The following is a 13,773-nucleotide window of genomic DNA, read 5'->3' as shown; positions in this document are numbered from 1 at the left end:
GTAGTCTGAATTAACAATACGGTAGCAGCTTCCTCCCCTAACAAGAGCAAGCCACAGACTTTATCACACCAGCAACGGCCAATGAACATTTCCTCCCCCATTTCAAAACACACAATTATTTCCACATTAGAGATTAAGAAGCAACCCCCAGGTTACAAAGCAGTGTTTAAGACAACTGCACTGTTCGAAAATATATTGCTAAAAATATTACTAAGTAACTGGTTGTGTGAAAAGGGCTCAGCTCACAAGAAAGGCAAAACGGCTCAGTTGATTCTTTTATATGGATAATTCACAGACCCACAGCTTCACTATAATACTAGCAGTGAGGACAGAACTAAATAATACTTCGTTATGTATTGTAATTAAAATCAAAATGTCTCCCTACAGCGAAACTAACTATTTGGACCACACATTGGCACATCTGTGGTATCCAACAGCAACTAAGAAAAACTAGGTTTTCCCCATTTTACGTGCTCGGTTTTCAAAACAGTATGTGGTAGATGGATTCCAAACAGGGTGACCAGATGTCCCGATTTTATAGGAACAGCCCCGATATTTGGGGCTTATTTTTATATGGGCTCCTATTACCCCCACCCCGTGTCCTGATTTTTCACAGTTGGTATCTGGTCACCCAAATTCCAAAGTCTCTGTTTAGAATATATTGAGGCATCAACAATTCTAATGAATGCATGCTCCAGTTTACACAGTGTTTTCATCTACTTACAGATGTACCACAGTACATGCCCACAAAGTAGCCCTTTGAAGAATCCACATCATATGACTTTTTTTTGGTTTTGAAACACTATAAATTTCATAAAGAGAAAGCGATCAAATACTCCAGTGATTGGCGGAAGGTCAAAATCCTAAAATAGACAGATGCAGATGTACAAATAAGGTGGTTTCTCAAGAGCCAATCTTAGACACCATCCTTGCGACCATGGATTTCACCTCCCCTTACACCAACATCCCTCACAATGACATCAGCGTTCCCTGCCTCAAATATTTACAAGATAATGGGCAACCCTCAGATATCTTCCCCAAACACATCCATTTCATCCTCACCCTCAACAATTTTACATTCAACAGCAAACACTTTGTCCAAACCATGACAACAGCTGTGGGTACTAGGATGACTCCTCAGTATGCCAACCTCTTCATGGGTCACCTTGAAGAAGAATTTCTGGATAAATGCACCACAAAACCAATGATATACCTGAGATACATCGAAGATATTTTCATGCTCTGGACAGATGACCTAAACTCCCTCATAGATTTCCACCCACGCTAAACTATCTCTAGAACACTCCCACACTAGCATCACCTTCCTGGACACCACAATCAGCTTCAGCAATGGAACCCTACAGGTAACTATATACACAAGAAACCCACAGACCACCACACCTACCTGGACAGATCCAATAACCACCCAAAATACATCAAGAAATTTGTTAACTGCAGCCAGGCACTCTGATACCACAGACTATGCTCCGAGTAGAAAATCCAGGATATATACACCTTAACACACTTAAAACTGCCTTTACCAAACAAGGACACTCCACCAGAGAAATAGATTGCATCACGGAATGGGCCACCCAAACACCCTGAGAGAACCTGCTTCAATACAGAAATAAAACCACCTCTGAACGCACACCCCTAGTTGTCACCTACCGCCCCACACTGGAATCTATACGGGGTATCATTAAACTACTGCAATCCATACTTAATGAAACCACATCCTAAACCCCCTCTTCTGGTCTTCAAACAACCCCCAACGTCTCCAAGCTCATCATCAGAAGCAAGATTCCCACAGATCAGGGATATACCAACTCAAAACAGCACCAGACCCTGCCAGAACAACAGATGCAAAACCTGTGGACATACCTCCACTGCTACGATGATCAACACCTGCCATAACACACCTTTCAATATCCATAGGCCCTACACATGCCTATCACAACATGGGGTGTACCTCACCCACCTTCTTTTGGAAAGGAAAGCCACCTGAAGAAAGACGCATTCATGGGATTGGCTTTGCCATCAAAAATAAGATCGCCAATCAGCTTTTGGAGCTTCCCGTGGGGATCAATGAACCTCTCATGACTCTTCAGCTCAAGCTCAGCAACAACCAGTATGCCACAGTCATCAGTGCACACGCCCCAACACTTGATGAGGAGGAAGACAACAAGGAGCAGTTTTATAGTACTCTCGTTGCAGTCTTCACAGCCACACCTAAAGCAGACAAATTCATCCTCCTGGGAGATTTCAATGCCAGAATCGGACAGGACTCCCAACTCTGGAACAGCACAATAGGCAAAGAAGGGGTGGGAAATGTAGGCCCCAATAGTATTCTCCTCCTCAGCAAATGTGTGACGCATGACCTGCTCATCACAAATACCATCGTTAGGCAGAGTAACAAATTTAAGACCACCTGGAAATATCCTCGGTCCAAACACTGGCATCTCCTTGACTACGTTATAGTCAGCGCCTGAGATTTGACTCCATATAACACGAGCGGTACAGATCACTGTTGGACAGACCATTGATTAGTATGATCACTCATGTACCTGCAGCTCACTCCACCACACTGCAAACACCCAAAGACTAAGCAAAAGCCGTACAACGTCAAAGCACTTCAAGACCAAGCCAGCTGCAAGACGTTCCCTCAACATCTGTCTGAGAAACTCTCTAACTTGCCTGATCACATCATTGACATTCAAGAGCACAGGCACCAATTTAAAAATACCATTCACAGTGAACGTGCTGAAACTATAGGATATTCCACTTATCAGCACCAAGATTGGTTTGACGAAAACAATGAGGAAATCCTAGCATTAATTCAAAAGAAAAGAACTGCATTCTGTAACTGGCAAGATGATTCCTCGAACCAACGAAAACATGAGGCTTACCGCTTGCTCAAAGCCAAAGTCCAAAGGAGGCTACATGACATTAAAAATAAGTGGTGGCAAGAGAAGGCCTCTGAGATCCAGGGTTTTGTAGACCAGGATGGCATGAGAAGCTTCCTTCAGGCAAGAAAAGCTACATATGGGCCAGGCTCCAAAGACCCAAGCCCCTTACGTTCCCAGGATGGCTCCAACTTCCTCAAGAACAATGCGGCCATTAAGCAACACTGGACGGAGTGCTTTGAGAGCCTACTAAACCCCGAATCCATGGTCTCTGAAGACACCATCAAGTCTATTCCACAACGCTCAGCAATGGAACACCTTGCTGATGCCCATCTTCTGAGGAAGTCTGGCATGCCATCACTCAGACAAAAAAGAAAAAAAAAAATCACAAGACACCAGGCCCAGATGGCATCCCAGCTGAGGTTTTTAAAGCCGGTGGAACAATGCTCCAGCAAAAACTTTGTCAACTCCCCGACAAAATCTGGATCTGCGACGAAATTTCACCTGACTTTAGGAATGCCAACATTGTTACAATATTTAAGAAAGGGGACAAATCTTTGTGCTGGAACTACAGAGGTATTGCTCTCCGCTCCATCACAGGGAAGATTCTTGCCTGGGTCCTACTAAACCGCCTCCCCCCCGGCCGAAGAACTCCTCCCTGAATCACAGTGTGGTTTCAGGCCATCCCGAGGCACAACTGTCATGATCTTCATGGCATGACAGATTCAGGAGAAGTACAGAGAGCAACACCAGGAACTGTCATGGCATTCATCGACCTAACCAAGGCCTTTGACTCTATCAACCGCCATGCCCTATGGAAGGTGCTGTGTAGGTTTGGCTGTCCACAGAAATTCATTTCCATCATCAGCCTACTCCACGATGGGATGACTGCCACCATTCTGTGCAACAGCTCAGAGACCGAACCATTCATCATTCGCTCTGGTGTCGAGCAGAGCTTGGCATCACTGACTTCAGCATGAAGATGACTGTGTCATTCTCGCACACACAGAGGCCGACCCACAAAGTACCCTAAACCTTTTTGCAGATGCCTATCACAGCCTGGGTCTCTCTCTCAACATCGGGAATACCAAGGTATTCTATCACCCCTCACCTGCACAAACTACTCTTCATACTCTACAAATCACCATCAGCGGAGAACCCCTGGAAAACGTGGACCATTTTCCTTACCTTGGCAGCCACCTTTCCCAACCAGCCAGCATTGACACAGAAATTGAATACAGGATCCACTGTGCCAGCACATCCTTTGGGAGACTACTCAAACAAATCTTCAACGATAGGGATCTGCAAACTGGCACCAAGATCTTGGTTTACAAGGCAGTTGTCATTCCCACCCTTCTCTATGGGTGTGAGACATGGGTAACCTACAGACGACATCTCAAGCCGCTGGAGTGGTTCCAGCAGCGCTGCCTCAGGACGATTCTCAGGACCAGCTGCGAAGACTGACACATTAACACCAGCGTTCTCTCTGCAGCCAACATCAGCAGTGTAGAAACGCAGGTCATGAAATATCAACTCCACTGGCCTGGACACTTGTACGTATGCCTGACACTCGCGCCCCAAAGCAAGGACTCTTTTCTCAGTTAAGTCAGGGAAGAAGGGCTCGCGGAGGGCAGCGGAAGCGTTTCAAAGACATACTGAAAGTACATCTTAAAAAGGGAGGCATCAGCCCAACAAACTGGGAGGACTCGGCGCGGAACAGAACACGGCGGCGTCACACCATACACCAAGCCACAGCCCACGTTGAGGAGAACAGACGTGCTCATGAGACAGAGAAGCGACAAAGGAGGAAAGAAGGGCACAACAATCCAGCCAGCAACTCTGTCTCCGCCAAGGTCACACCTGTCACTTCTGTGAGAAAATCTGCAGGGCGCGAATCGGGCTCCTCGGCCACTTAAAAACCCACCAATGAACCCCCTTGGCAGACATCATCCTTGCACCGAGGGACAGCAGAAGGTGAGACCTCACCCAGTGCACTAAAATACTCCAGTAACAACTACGTCAATGAAACCAGACAATCACTACACCCTTGAATAAACTCTCACAGAAAAATGATAAAAGACAAAAACACCCAGTCACTTGTGGGGAACACTTTTCACAAAATGATCCCTCTAGAGCTGACCACTGAGTCCTCCGTCTCCACAGAAACTTGCACAATGCCTTCAAAACACAAGCTGGGAGCTTAAATTCATAACTCGGCTAGACATTAAAAATCATAGACTAACAGAGAGTGAGGCACTGGATTTACATCTTATTACAACAATCTGTAATCCACTAACAATCACCCCCCAAACTGCCTTTTTTCCCCCTCCCACCCTCCTTCCCCCTATGACTGGAGGAGTGTTAACAGGCCACTTCACCTTGAATGATCCCTTGAAATATGTGTTAACTAATTGTGCTAAACAATCTGTTCCACCTTGTATTTAGCTCTGACATGTACCGTTTCCCAGGCCTGAAGAAGAGCTCTGTGTTTGTCTCTCTCATCAACAGAATTTGGTCCAATAAAAGATATTACCTCAACCACCTTGTCTCTCTAATATCCCAGGACCAAAATGGTTACAACAACATCACTACATACAACCTCTTAAACATTTGCAACAAAGAAAGAGATAATGCTAACAGTTTGCAATGTCAACTAGCTTAATGGAAAATTGTGGTAAGTGGGAATAAGATTCTCTATGTACTAAGGGTGGAATTTTTAAGTGCTTACGTGATTTAGATTTACAAGTCCCATTGACATTCAACAGAGCTTGTGCTCCTAAGTCACTTAGGAAGTCCAACCCTAAATGTTTTGATGTTGATTCCATGCAAGTGTGCCCATTTAAAACCAGTGGCCAATTTCTGATTTAGGGTTAACTGTAAAAGTTTTCCCTCCTCCAAACAGCACTTTGGACGCAATCCTGCGTTTCTTATGTAGGCAAAGCTCCCCAACAACTTCAATTAGGAACTGCAGTACTGGGATCTAAGAGTCAACTGAATCCTGCAGTGCAAGTGGGTTTTCAATTTTCCATGAGGAATGATACAACTACCCTCCATCTTATTTTCATTCACTGTAAACGAATGATGTTGAGGCGTATGCTTTACGGTCCCAATCCTGCAAACACTTACATGCGAGTAGTCCCATTGGCAATGAGACTGCTGAAGTACATGAAGTTAGGCATGTGTTTAAGTGTTGGAAGGACCGGAGCCTAGGGAAGCTAGGAGTCACTAGAAGTCAGGTAATCACATGCCTAGAAGCTTTAGGCCTTGGCTACACTGGCAATTCACAGCGCTGCACTTGCTGCGCTCAGGGGTGTGAAAAAACACACCCCCCCGAGCGCAGCGAGTGCAGCGCTGTAAAGCGCCAGTGTAATCAGCGCCTGCAGCGCTGCACGCTCACTCACAGCGCTGCAAGCTATTCCCCTCGGAGAGGTGGAGTACTTGCAGCACTGTGAGACAGCTCTCGCAGCGCTGGCGGCGCGACTACACTCGCGCTTCACAGCACTGCCACGGCAGCGCTGTGAATCCGCGAGTGTAGCCAAGGCCTTAAATAAATCTAAGAGACCATATTCTCTAATTGTGTTCCAAGATTTATAATCAGACAGTGATGCTGCACTCAATAGCTAAGAGATGGCCACTGAAAACAACCAGGCATGTAGTATTAAACTTTAAAATGAGCCTAACTTAATTCTTTAGCAATAATAACCTTAAACGGTGAAAAACAGCATTCTGTTTAATGATTTGATTTTCAGCTGTTTAATGGAAAAAAAGATAGGTCATATGAAAGAAGCAGACAATAAGCGGTCTGGACGACAAGAGAAACGTTAGTATATTAATTAGAATTAACGTAAGATTTAAGCAAGTTGAGAAAATTATAATGCAGCTACAGTACAAATGCAGCAGCTGCCCCTAGTACTTATTATGCGGTTTTACACCTTTGTATAAAATGCATGCAGTGTCAGATTCTTCCACCCCACTGCTGTGCCGAATGACTAAGTGATAAACTTCTCCCCAAGTATTCTCTCTTATGTGCACATTTAGGAGAGGCTTGCTCTTATAGATATAATATGACGTACACTCAGTTACTTAAGAGAACAACCCCTGTTTTTCCCCCCCAAGAGCTGGAAGCACTTCTTACTCTCTGTTTCAAAATTAAAATTCTTAAAGTTAAAAAGACTGATCAACATCATTATGTGAGTGTTACCAAGGCTGGCATCAGAAAAACCGGTGCTGCTTTCCTCTTAATTGGACGTGGCACCAAAAACATCAGCTAAGTGCCAATTATGTAACCAACCTCTTTCAAAGATATTTAAATATCCTAAGCCTGCAGAAAAATGTGCAAGGCCATATTAAACATTACAACACTGTCCTGCACATTTCCTCTTCTACAAAGACACAAAAAGAGGGGAAGTTTATTCTTCAAAAAGCACTGTTCCCATGTTGTCCCTTCATATGGATTTCTGTTCCATACTAGATAAAAGGCTATTGGAGCTTTTATCAGTTTTACACCTTCTCCAGTTACTCACAAATACATCAGCTTTTAGGAAAATTGTGTAGTATAATCAGGTCCTGGTCTGTGACTGCAGCTCCCTTAGGCACCATCACAACACAAATAATCATACAGGGCTAAAAGCACCTTCCATGCATGCTAGTCACTTAGCTTGAAATGAGCTTCCAACCCAGCTGGGGAAAATCCCCTTTGCCTAGAAGCCCAAGACAAGAAGTAGCACCCTCTGAGTAAATAAAAGTGTCAGGTCTCCTGCCCATTGGATGAGAACAGGAGAGGATGAGTGCAGGATCTGAGCAACAGCAAACTGAGCTGTCAGTTAGAGGGGAGGGTAACCATAAGGGCTGGGGCTAGGTCTACACTACGGGGGGGGTGTGGTCGACCTAAGATACGCAACTTCAGCTACGTGAATAGTGTAGCTGAAGTTGCGTATTTTAGGTTGACTTACCTGGCCGTGAGGACGACGGCGAGTCGACCGCTGCCGCTCCGCCGTCAACTCCGCTGCCGCCTCTTGCCGCGGTGGATTTCTGGAGTCGACGGCAGAGCGATCAGGGATCGATTTTATCACGTCTTCACTAGACGCGATAAGTCGATCCCCAATAGATCGATTGCTACCCGCCGATCCGGCGGGTAGTGAAGACGTGCCCTGAGTGGTAGTGAACCAAAGAACTTAGTGGTAAGGGGAGTAGGGGCTGAGCAGAGATAACTACTGAGTTGCCAGTCAGAGGGGTGATGAATGGGCCTCGTTGGTACCAACTACATACAATACTTTGGGAGAAGGTGAGAGCATCCTGGAAAGAACCTCTCCTGGGTCTCAGCTTGAATGTGTTTTTAGTGCACTGATCAGGGGTCTATGGTGAGTGGAGAATCAAGAGATGTGGTTTAGGCTTTTCAGGTAGTTCAAAGGCAAGCAGCTGTTTAATTTTCCAGCCAAGTTGAAACAGGCCACATAGCAACATCTAGAACCTGGTAAGCTTACCAGCAGCAGCTTTAGGCAGGCAGACTTGGGTTTGCTCTTACGAGGGAGAATAAAGCGTGCACGCTAAAGGGCACCGTCGCAAAGCGCCTATCATATTCATGTCAGAAAGATAAAATGTTGTCTACTTTGCTGGAAGCATGAGAAGCTTGGGCATCAAGACACTCTGATTGTAAGCAGGTGTAAGACCGTTAGAATTGGCTTCCTAAACATACACAACCACCCCTGCCGCTCATGTGAAATGCAGGGAAGCAGGAAACGTGTCACTTTGTCCCCAAGAAGCTCCCATTACCGATTGCTCCATAAAACGCTCCAGGAGAAGACCTTAAACTTGGCTACCTTATTGAACACCAGTTATAGAGTTGTTAAACATGACTTCAGTTTGAGATTTTGAAATACACTGCAACTTGCAAGCCAAAGATGGCCTTAATCTTGGAGCAAGCTATATTTAACAGCCACAGAGGGAAATGCTTTACAAAGAAAAACAGAGTCTGAGAAAAGTGTCTCAGAAATACAGTCAGAAAGGTAGGTTTTAATACCATACTTGCTGCTGGATCCACTGACGGGTCTGTAGCTGAGCCAGGAGTCTGCATACATCAGTTTTGTGTAGGATGGAAACCTTGTACTACAGTATCTTTGTGTGATATAGTACACTTGGAATCTGGGACAGCTGATGGTATCACACAAGGAATACGATCAGCTTTAGCAGTGGCACGGATTGAGTCCGAAGAGCTCAAACCAAATTTCAGATTGCATAGCAACGACTATGGGCTTTTCAAATGTTGTACAGGCCAAGTTTAGATACGGTAATTATGCTGTGCACTGCACCAATCACAACCACCTCTATTGTGTAGCTCAACAAATGTTATTCCTTTCTTTAAGAGGGAGTTTGTTTTGGAATACGTTTTCCAATTTTACTATTTAAAGTGGCAAATAATAACAGTTTCAAGCTCTGGCTAATGACTTTGATGCTCCTATGAGCTACTTCAGAAGCATCCACCATGTATGCTGAGTTGTTGGTCAAGCCCTAATAATGAAGGCAGTGATAAGTCATCATTTGATTCACACCTATTATGAACATACTGCAGAAACTAAATCAAGCACTGATGCAACCCAACTTACAGGAATTCTTAAGGACACCAACACAGGTAAATTTAAGAGCACCCCTCTTTACTTTCCAAGGAAAGGCTCTCTTGTTGAGGTGTAGCACCACGATTAAGTGGGATCCAACAGGAACTCACACATTGCATTTGTTTACTTAATTTTGAAGACTACCCAAATGAAAAACAAAGTAAGCCACACATTACACTCACCCAGCACGAAGCAACTGTTTCCTACCCAGAAAGGGGACACCACATTTATTTTGCATGTTCTTGAGCAGCACAACAATGGAAGCTTTCACTCTGTAGTTCGCCGGAGAAAAGGATTTACGTCATGAAGTCTAAGCCAGCAACTGAATGAAAAAGTGGGCCAAGTTCACACATGTTGTAAAGCCTAGACGTCAAAGGCACTACAGATGTGTAGGGTAATACAGGTTTTTCTAGAAAAGCCCAAATTCTTAACTGCATGGATTTCTTCTGAACTTCCAAAGACTCTAACCAGCCTGAAGTGACTCAATACCCCTGAGGAAACAGGGTGGAAGTCTGAGAATTAGCCTCTTTCTCCCTAGGTGGACACTACAGTTGTAGCTGACTCAACTCCTAGAGCAGGGGTGGCCAACCTGTGGCTCCGGAGCCACATGCAGCTCTTCAGAGGTTAATATACGGCTCCTTACCGAGGCACTGATTTCGGGGCTGGAGCTATAGACGCTATCTTTCCAATTTGCTGCTCAACTGCCTGCTTTGCCCAAGCCCTCCCCCCACTCCACTCCTTCCCCTAAGGCCCCTGCCTCTTCCCCTGAGCCTGCCATGCCCTCACTCCTTCCCCCTCTCCCTATAGCCTCCTGTGCACATGAAACAGCTGATTGTGGTGGGCTGCGGGGAGGGAGAGTAGGCACTGATTGGTGGGGCAGAGGCACTGGGGAGCGGTGATGTATTACTGTGGCTCTTTGGCAATGTACATGGGTAAATTCTGGCTCCTTCTCAGGCTCAGGTTAGCCACCTCTATCCTAGAGACATGACAAGATTCCCATAGCGTAAGCAACGTCTCCCGCTAACTAGGGAAGGCTGAGCCTCATCTGTCTCCAAAGGCAAAGAGACAAAAGAACAGGGCAAAACATGGTACCATGTACAGGAAGGGGATTTAATAGAGGGAAGGAAAATATATATCACCTTTTTGAAATTACCTAGAAAAAGTACAAAGGCTCTGTGCTCCCTGGTTTCTTATCTTATGTGCCAGTCCATATAGGCCACAAACGAGAGTTTTATTTTCTGCAACTCCCATTAAAGACCAAGGATAATAAAAGAAGTGGAACTAATAGTTTTCAAGAAGCCCCAGGTAAACAAACTCTGTATGTGTCTTCAAAATGACTATAAAACTGTCCTAATGCGACTCAACAATTGCAACCTTCCTTCCCACAATCTTCCAGTTCCACCTTTGAGGGAGAAAAGAGAATGCCCTGACCAAAACTGACTTAAGTCATTTTGTAAGGTCATCCTGAATTTACCTGCCAAGACACTTATACAAACCCCACCATCTTAGTACCTAAACATCAATCCAGAGTGATGCAGCAAGCAGTGATTGCAAGGCCACTTTTAACTATCCCAGAAATAATTTCAGGGTAGTAAAACACCACATTATTATTATTATTATTATGAATACAGTAATATAGGTCTAGAAGGTGCAGTCATGGACCAGAACCCCATTGTGCTAGGTATTATACAAAGGGGCAGTTACTATTCCAAAGGGCATACAATCTAAGGTTCCAGGTATGTTGACTACAGTGGAGTCGCATCATAGACGCATTTAACTTACGCGATTTTAACTATACGCACTCGGCAAAACAAAACAAAAAAAAGAAAAATAATTTAAATACTGTACCTGTAGTGCGGGCGATTCCGCCTGCCATTTCACTCAATGAGCATTTGACTATACGTGATTTTCGCCTTATGTGCTGACTTCAGAACCTACCGTTTAAGATGCGACTCCCCTGTACAAACTATTTTCTGTTGTGTTTTGCACTGCCCTGTAGTGTACCTGCTACTGATTTTAGGCTGATTTTAGAAGCTGACACCAGTTATCCATTTGGTACAGATCATCTACTGTACACCAATAAGTACACTTAGGCCTTGGCTACACTTGGGAATTCACAGCGCTGCCGCGGGGAGTAGCTTGCAGCGTTGCAAGCGAGCGTGCAGCACTGCAGGCGCTGATTACACTGGCGCTTTACAGCGCTGCACTCGCTGCGCTGGGGGGGGGAGGGGGCGTTTTCACACCCCTGAGCACAGCAAGTTGCAGCACTGTACCGCGCCAGTGTAGCCAAGGCCTTATAGTGCTGTACAGTCACCTCACAATGTGACAATATCATATCTCAGCATCATGAAGTAAATGGTTTTTCCCTGAAGGACAAAATCCATGAGATGGTAACTGTCTACTTTACACACAGAGTTCAGGCACTGTAATGAAGATCAAGCCATTTGAGTCATTCATTGCCCTGTCCCCAGTGATTGCTGAGTAACTTCTCATCTCTCCACAGGACTCATGCTCATCTTTCCTCCTTCTTCAAGGGACTCTTTTCCCGCCCACCCAACCCAACCCCTTCTTTCATTTACTGTCCTCTTACTAGGTGTTTCCACACAGCTGATCTGGAGCTGGTAGTCTATCTTTTATCATTGCAAATTTACCATCACAAAGTTGGTAACCAAGGTGACAGGCAATGAATGCAGGACTGAAAGCCATGAAACTCCCAAGTCATAATCATGGGACTGACGCGTGCATGGTCTGAGCAAATCACACACCCCATGTCTCAGTTTCCCCATCAGTACCATGCAGGTAACACCCTCCTGATAGACTGGGGGATTAATTAAGATTTGTAAACTCCTCCCCCCAACCAATAAATCAGAAACTGCTATAAAAATACAAAATATTTGAATATGATAGAATTAATCCCCAGTTTATACTTAACTCTGACCACCGATCCCCATTTGTGCACTTCATATTGCGGCTTATTTATTATTTTAACACCACTCAAAACGAAATGAGCCAAGTGCCACCCAATACAGACAGCAGACATGATCCCATGGAGCTTACAAGCTAAAACAGACACAAGGCAAACAAGGTGGATGACAAGTAGGGTGACCAGATGTCCCGATTTTATAGGGACAGCCCTGATTTTGGGGTCTTTTTCTTATATAGGCTCCTATTACCCCCACCCCCATCCCAATTTTTCACACTTGCTGTCTGGTCCCCCTAATGACAAGACAACAGCCAAGAGCAGGAACGGAAGAGTAGAGGTGGAAGAACAAAGGTTGTACATCAGCAAGGGTACATGGTTATTCAGCAAAGGCTAATACACAGCACCATGGAGCAAAGATAACAATGAATTAAAAAGTAGCAGAGTAGGGCTCTGATTCCGCAACAGGACCCACCCAGGGGATCCCTCACAAGCACTACAGAGCTTTTATGAAGTCAATGGGATGGAGGGGACTGCGCACAGAAATCCAATTATGGATCAGGGGCTCAATCAGCAGGTTACTGGTTGGCGGAGTACCACGGGCAGGTCCCGTTGGGGCACACGGTCTTCCTGCCGCTCCTGAAAGGTTCCCCCAGACACCCCACAGGCTTCTCTCAACTCCCATGCACGCCTCCCCCCTACCCAGCTCCTCTATGGCCACCCCACCAATTCATCAGTGCCCCCCACCGGCCTTATGCCCCGCCCAAATACTGAGTGCACCTGTCTCCCTCAGCTCCCCTCACCCCGGGGGGCCTCAGCTGTCCTCGCCCCGCCCCCCCGCCACCCCTTAGACTCCACCCCCCGATACACTCACACCCCACAGGACCCCCCCGTCTCCCCAACACCAGCAGCTCCCAGTGCTCCCCACGCCACCCGCCCCGGGTGACACTTGGTGCCCCCCAATCCCGTTACACCCACAGCTCCCCCCTCGCCCCAGAGCCCCCCCCGCTCCTCCCCACCGGCCCCCCATCTCCTCCCCCTCCCCCACCCCGGGCTCCGGCCGGGTCACCTTGGGCGCCCCTGTCCGGCTCCGCAAGGCCTTGAGCCGCTCCCTCCGCCGCAGCGCCTCCTCCTGCAGCCGCCCCACGCCGGAGCCGGCAGCGGGAGCGGGGCCGGGGCCGGAGTTGGCAACGGGGGCCGCCATCTTCCCCAACGCCCGGCAGGCACCGCGCGGGGGAGACCCGGCCAATCGAGCGGCCTCCTCGGGGCCAGGGGGAGCCCCGAGCGCATCGATCGGAGCCTGAGCGCTTCGGGCGGGAGCCGGGAGGAGGGAGCAGGG

At 46.5% G+C, this 13,773-nt stretch overlaps 1 protein-coding gene across 2 annotated transcripts in view; it reads right to left on the bottom strand.

Moving 5' to 3' along the window:
* Positions 1-13,679, bottom strand: part of CCDC12 (coiled-coil domain containing 12) — a 77,233-nt gene extending 63,554 nt beyond the window's left edge. For both annotated transcript variants that reach the window (XM_034759760.1, XM_034759761.1), the window contains exon 1: positions 13,504-13,679. In XM_034759760.1, coding sequence (XP_034615651.1) covers positions 13,504-13,638 — 135 coding nt within the window. In that variant the 5' untranslated portion in view covers positions 13,639-13,679. The remainder of the gene's footprint in view (positions 1-13,503) is intronic.
* Between the last annotated feature and the right edge of the window lie 94 nt (positions 13,680-13,773).

The sequence above is a fragment of the Trachemys scripta genome, chromosome 2 (genome assembly GCF_013100865.1).
Source record: "Trachemys scripta elegans isolate TJP31775 chromosome 2, CAS_Tse_1.0, whole genome shotgun sequence".
In the NCBI taxonomy this organism is placed as follows: Eukaryota; Metazoa; Chordata; order Testudines; family Emydidae; genus Trachemys; species Trachemys scripta.
Note: the sequence above shows the minus strand (reverse complement) of the source record. Positions and strands in the feature narration are given on the sequence as shown.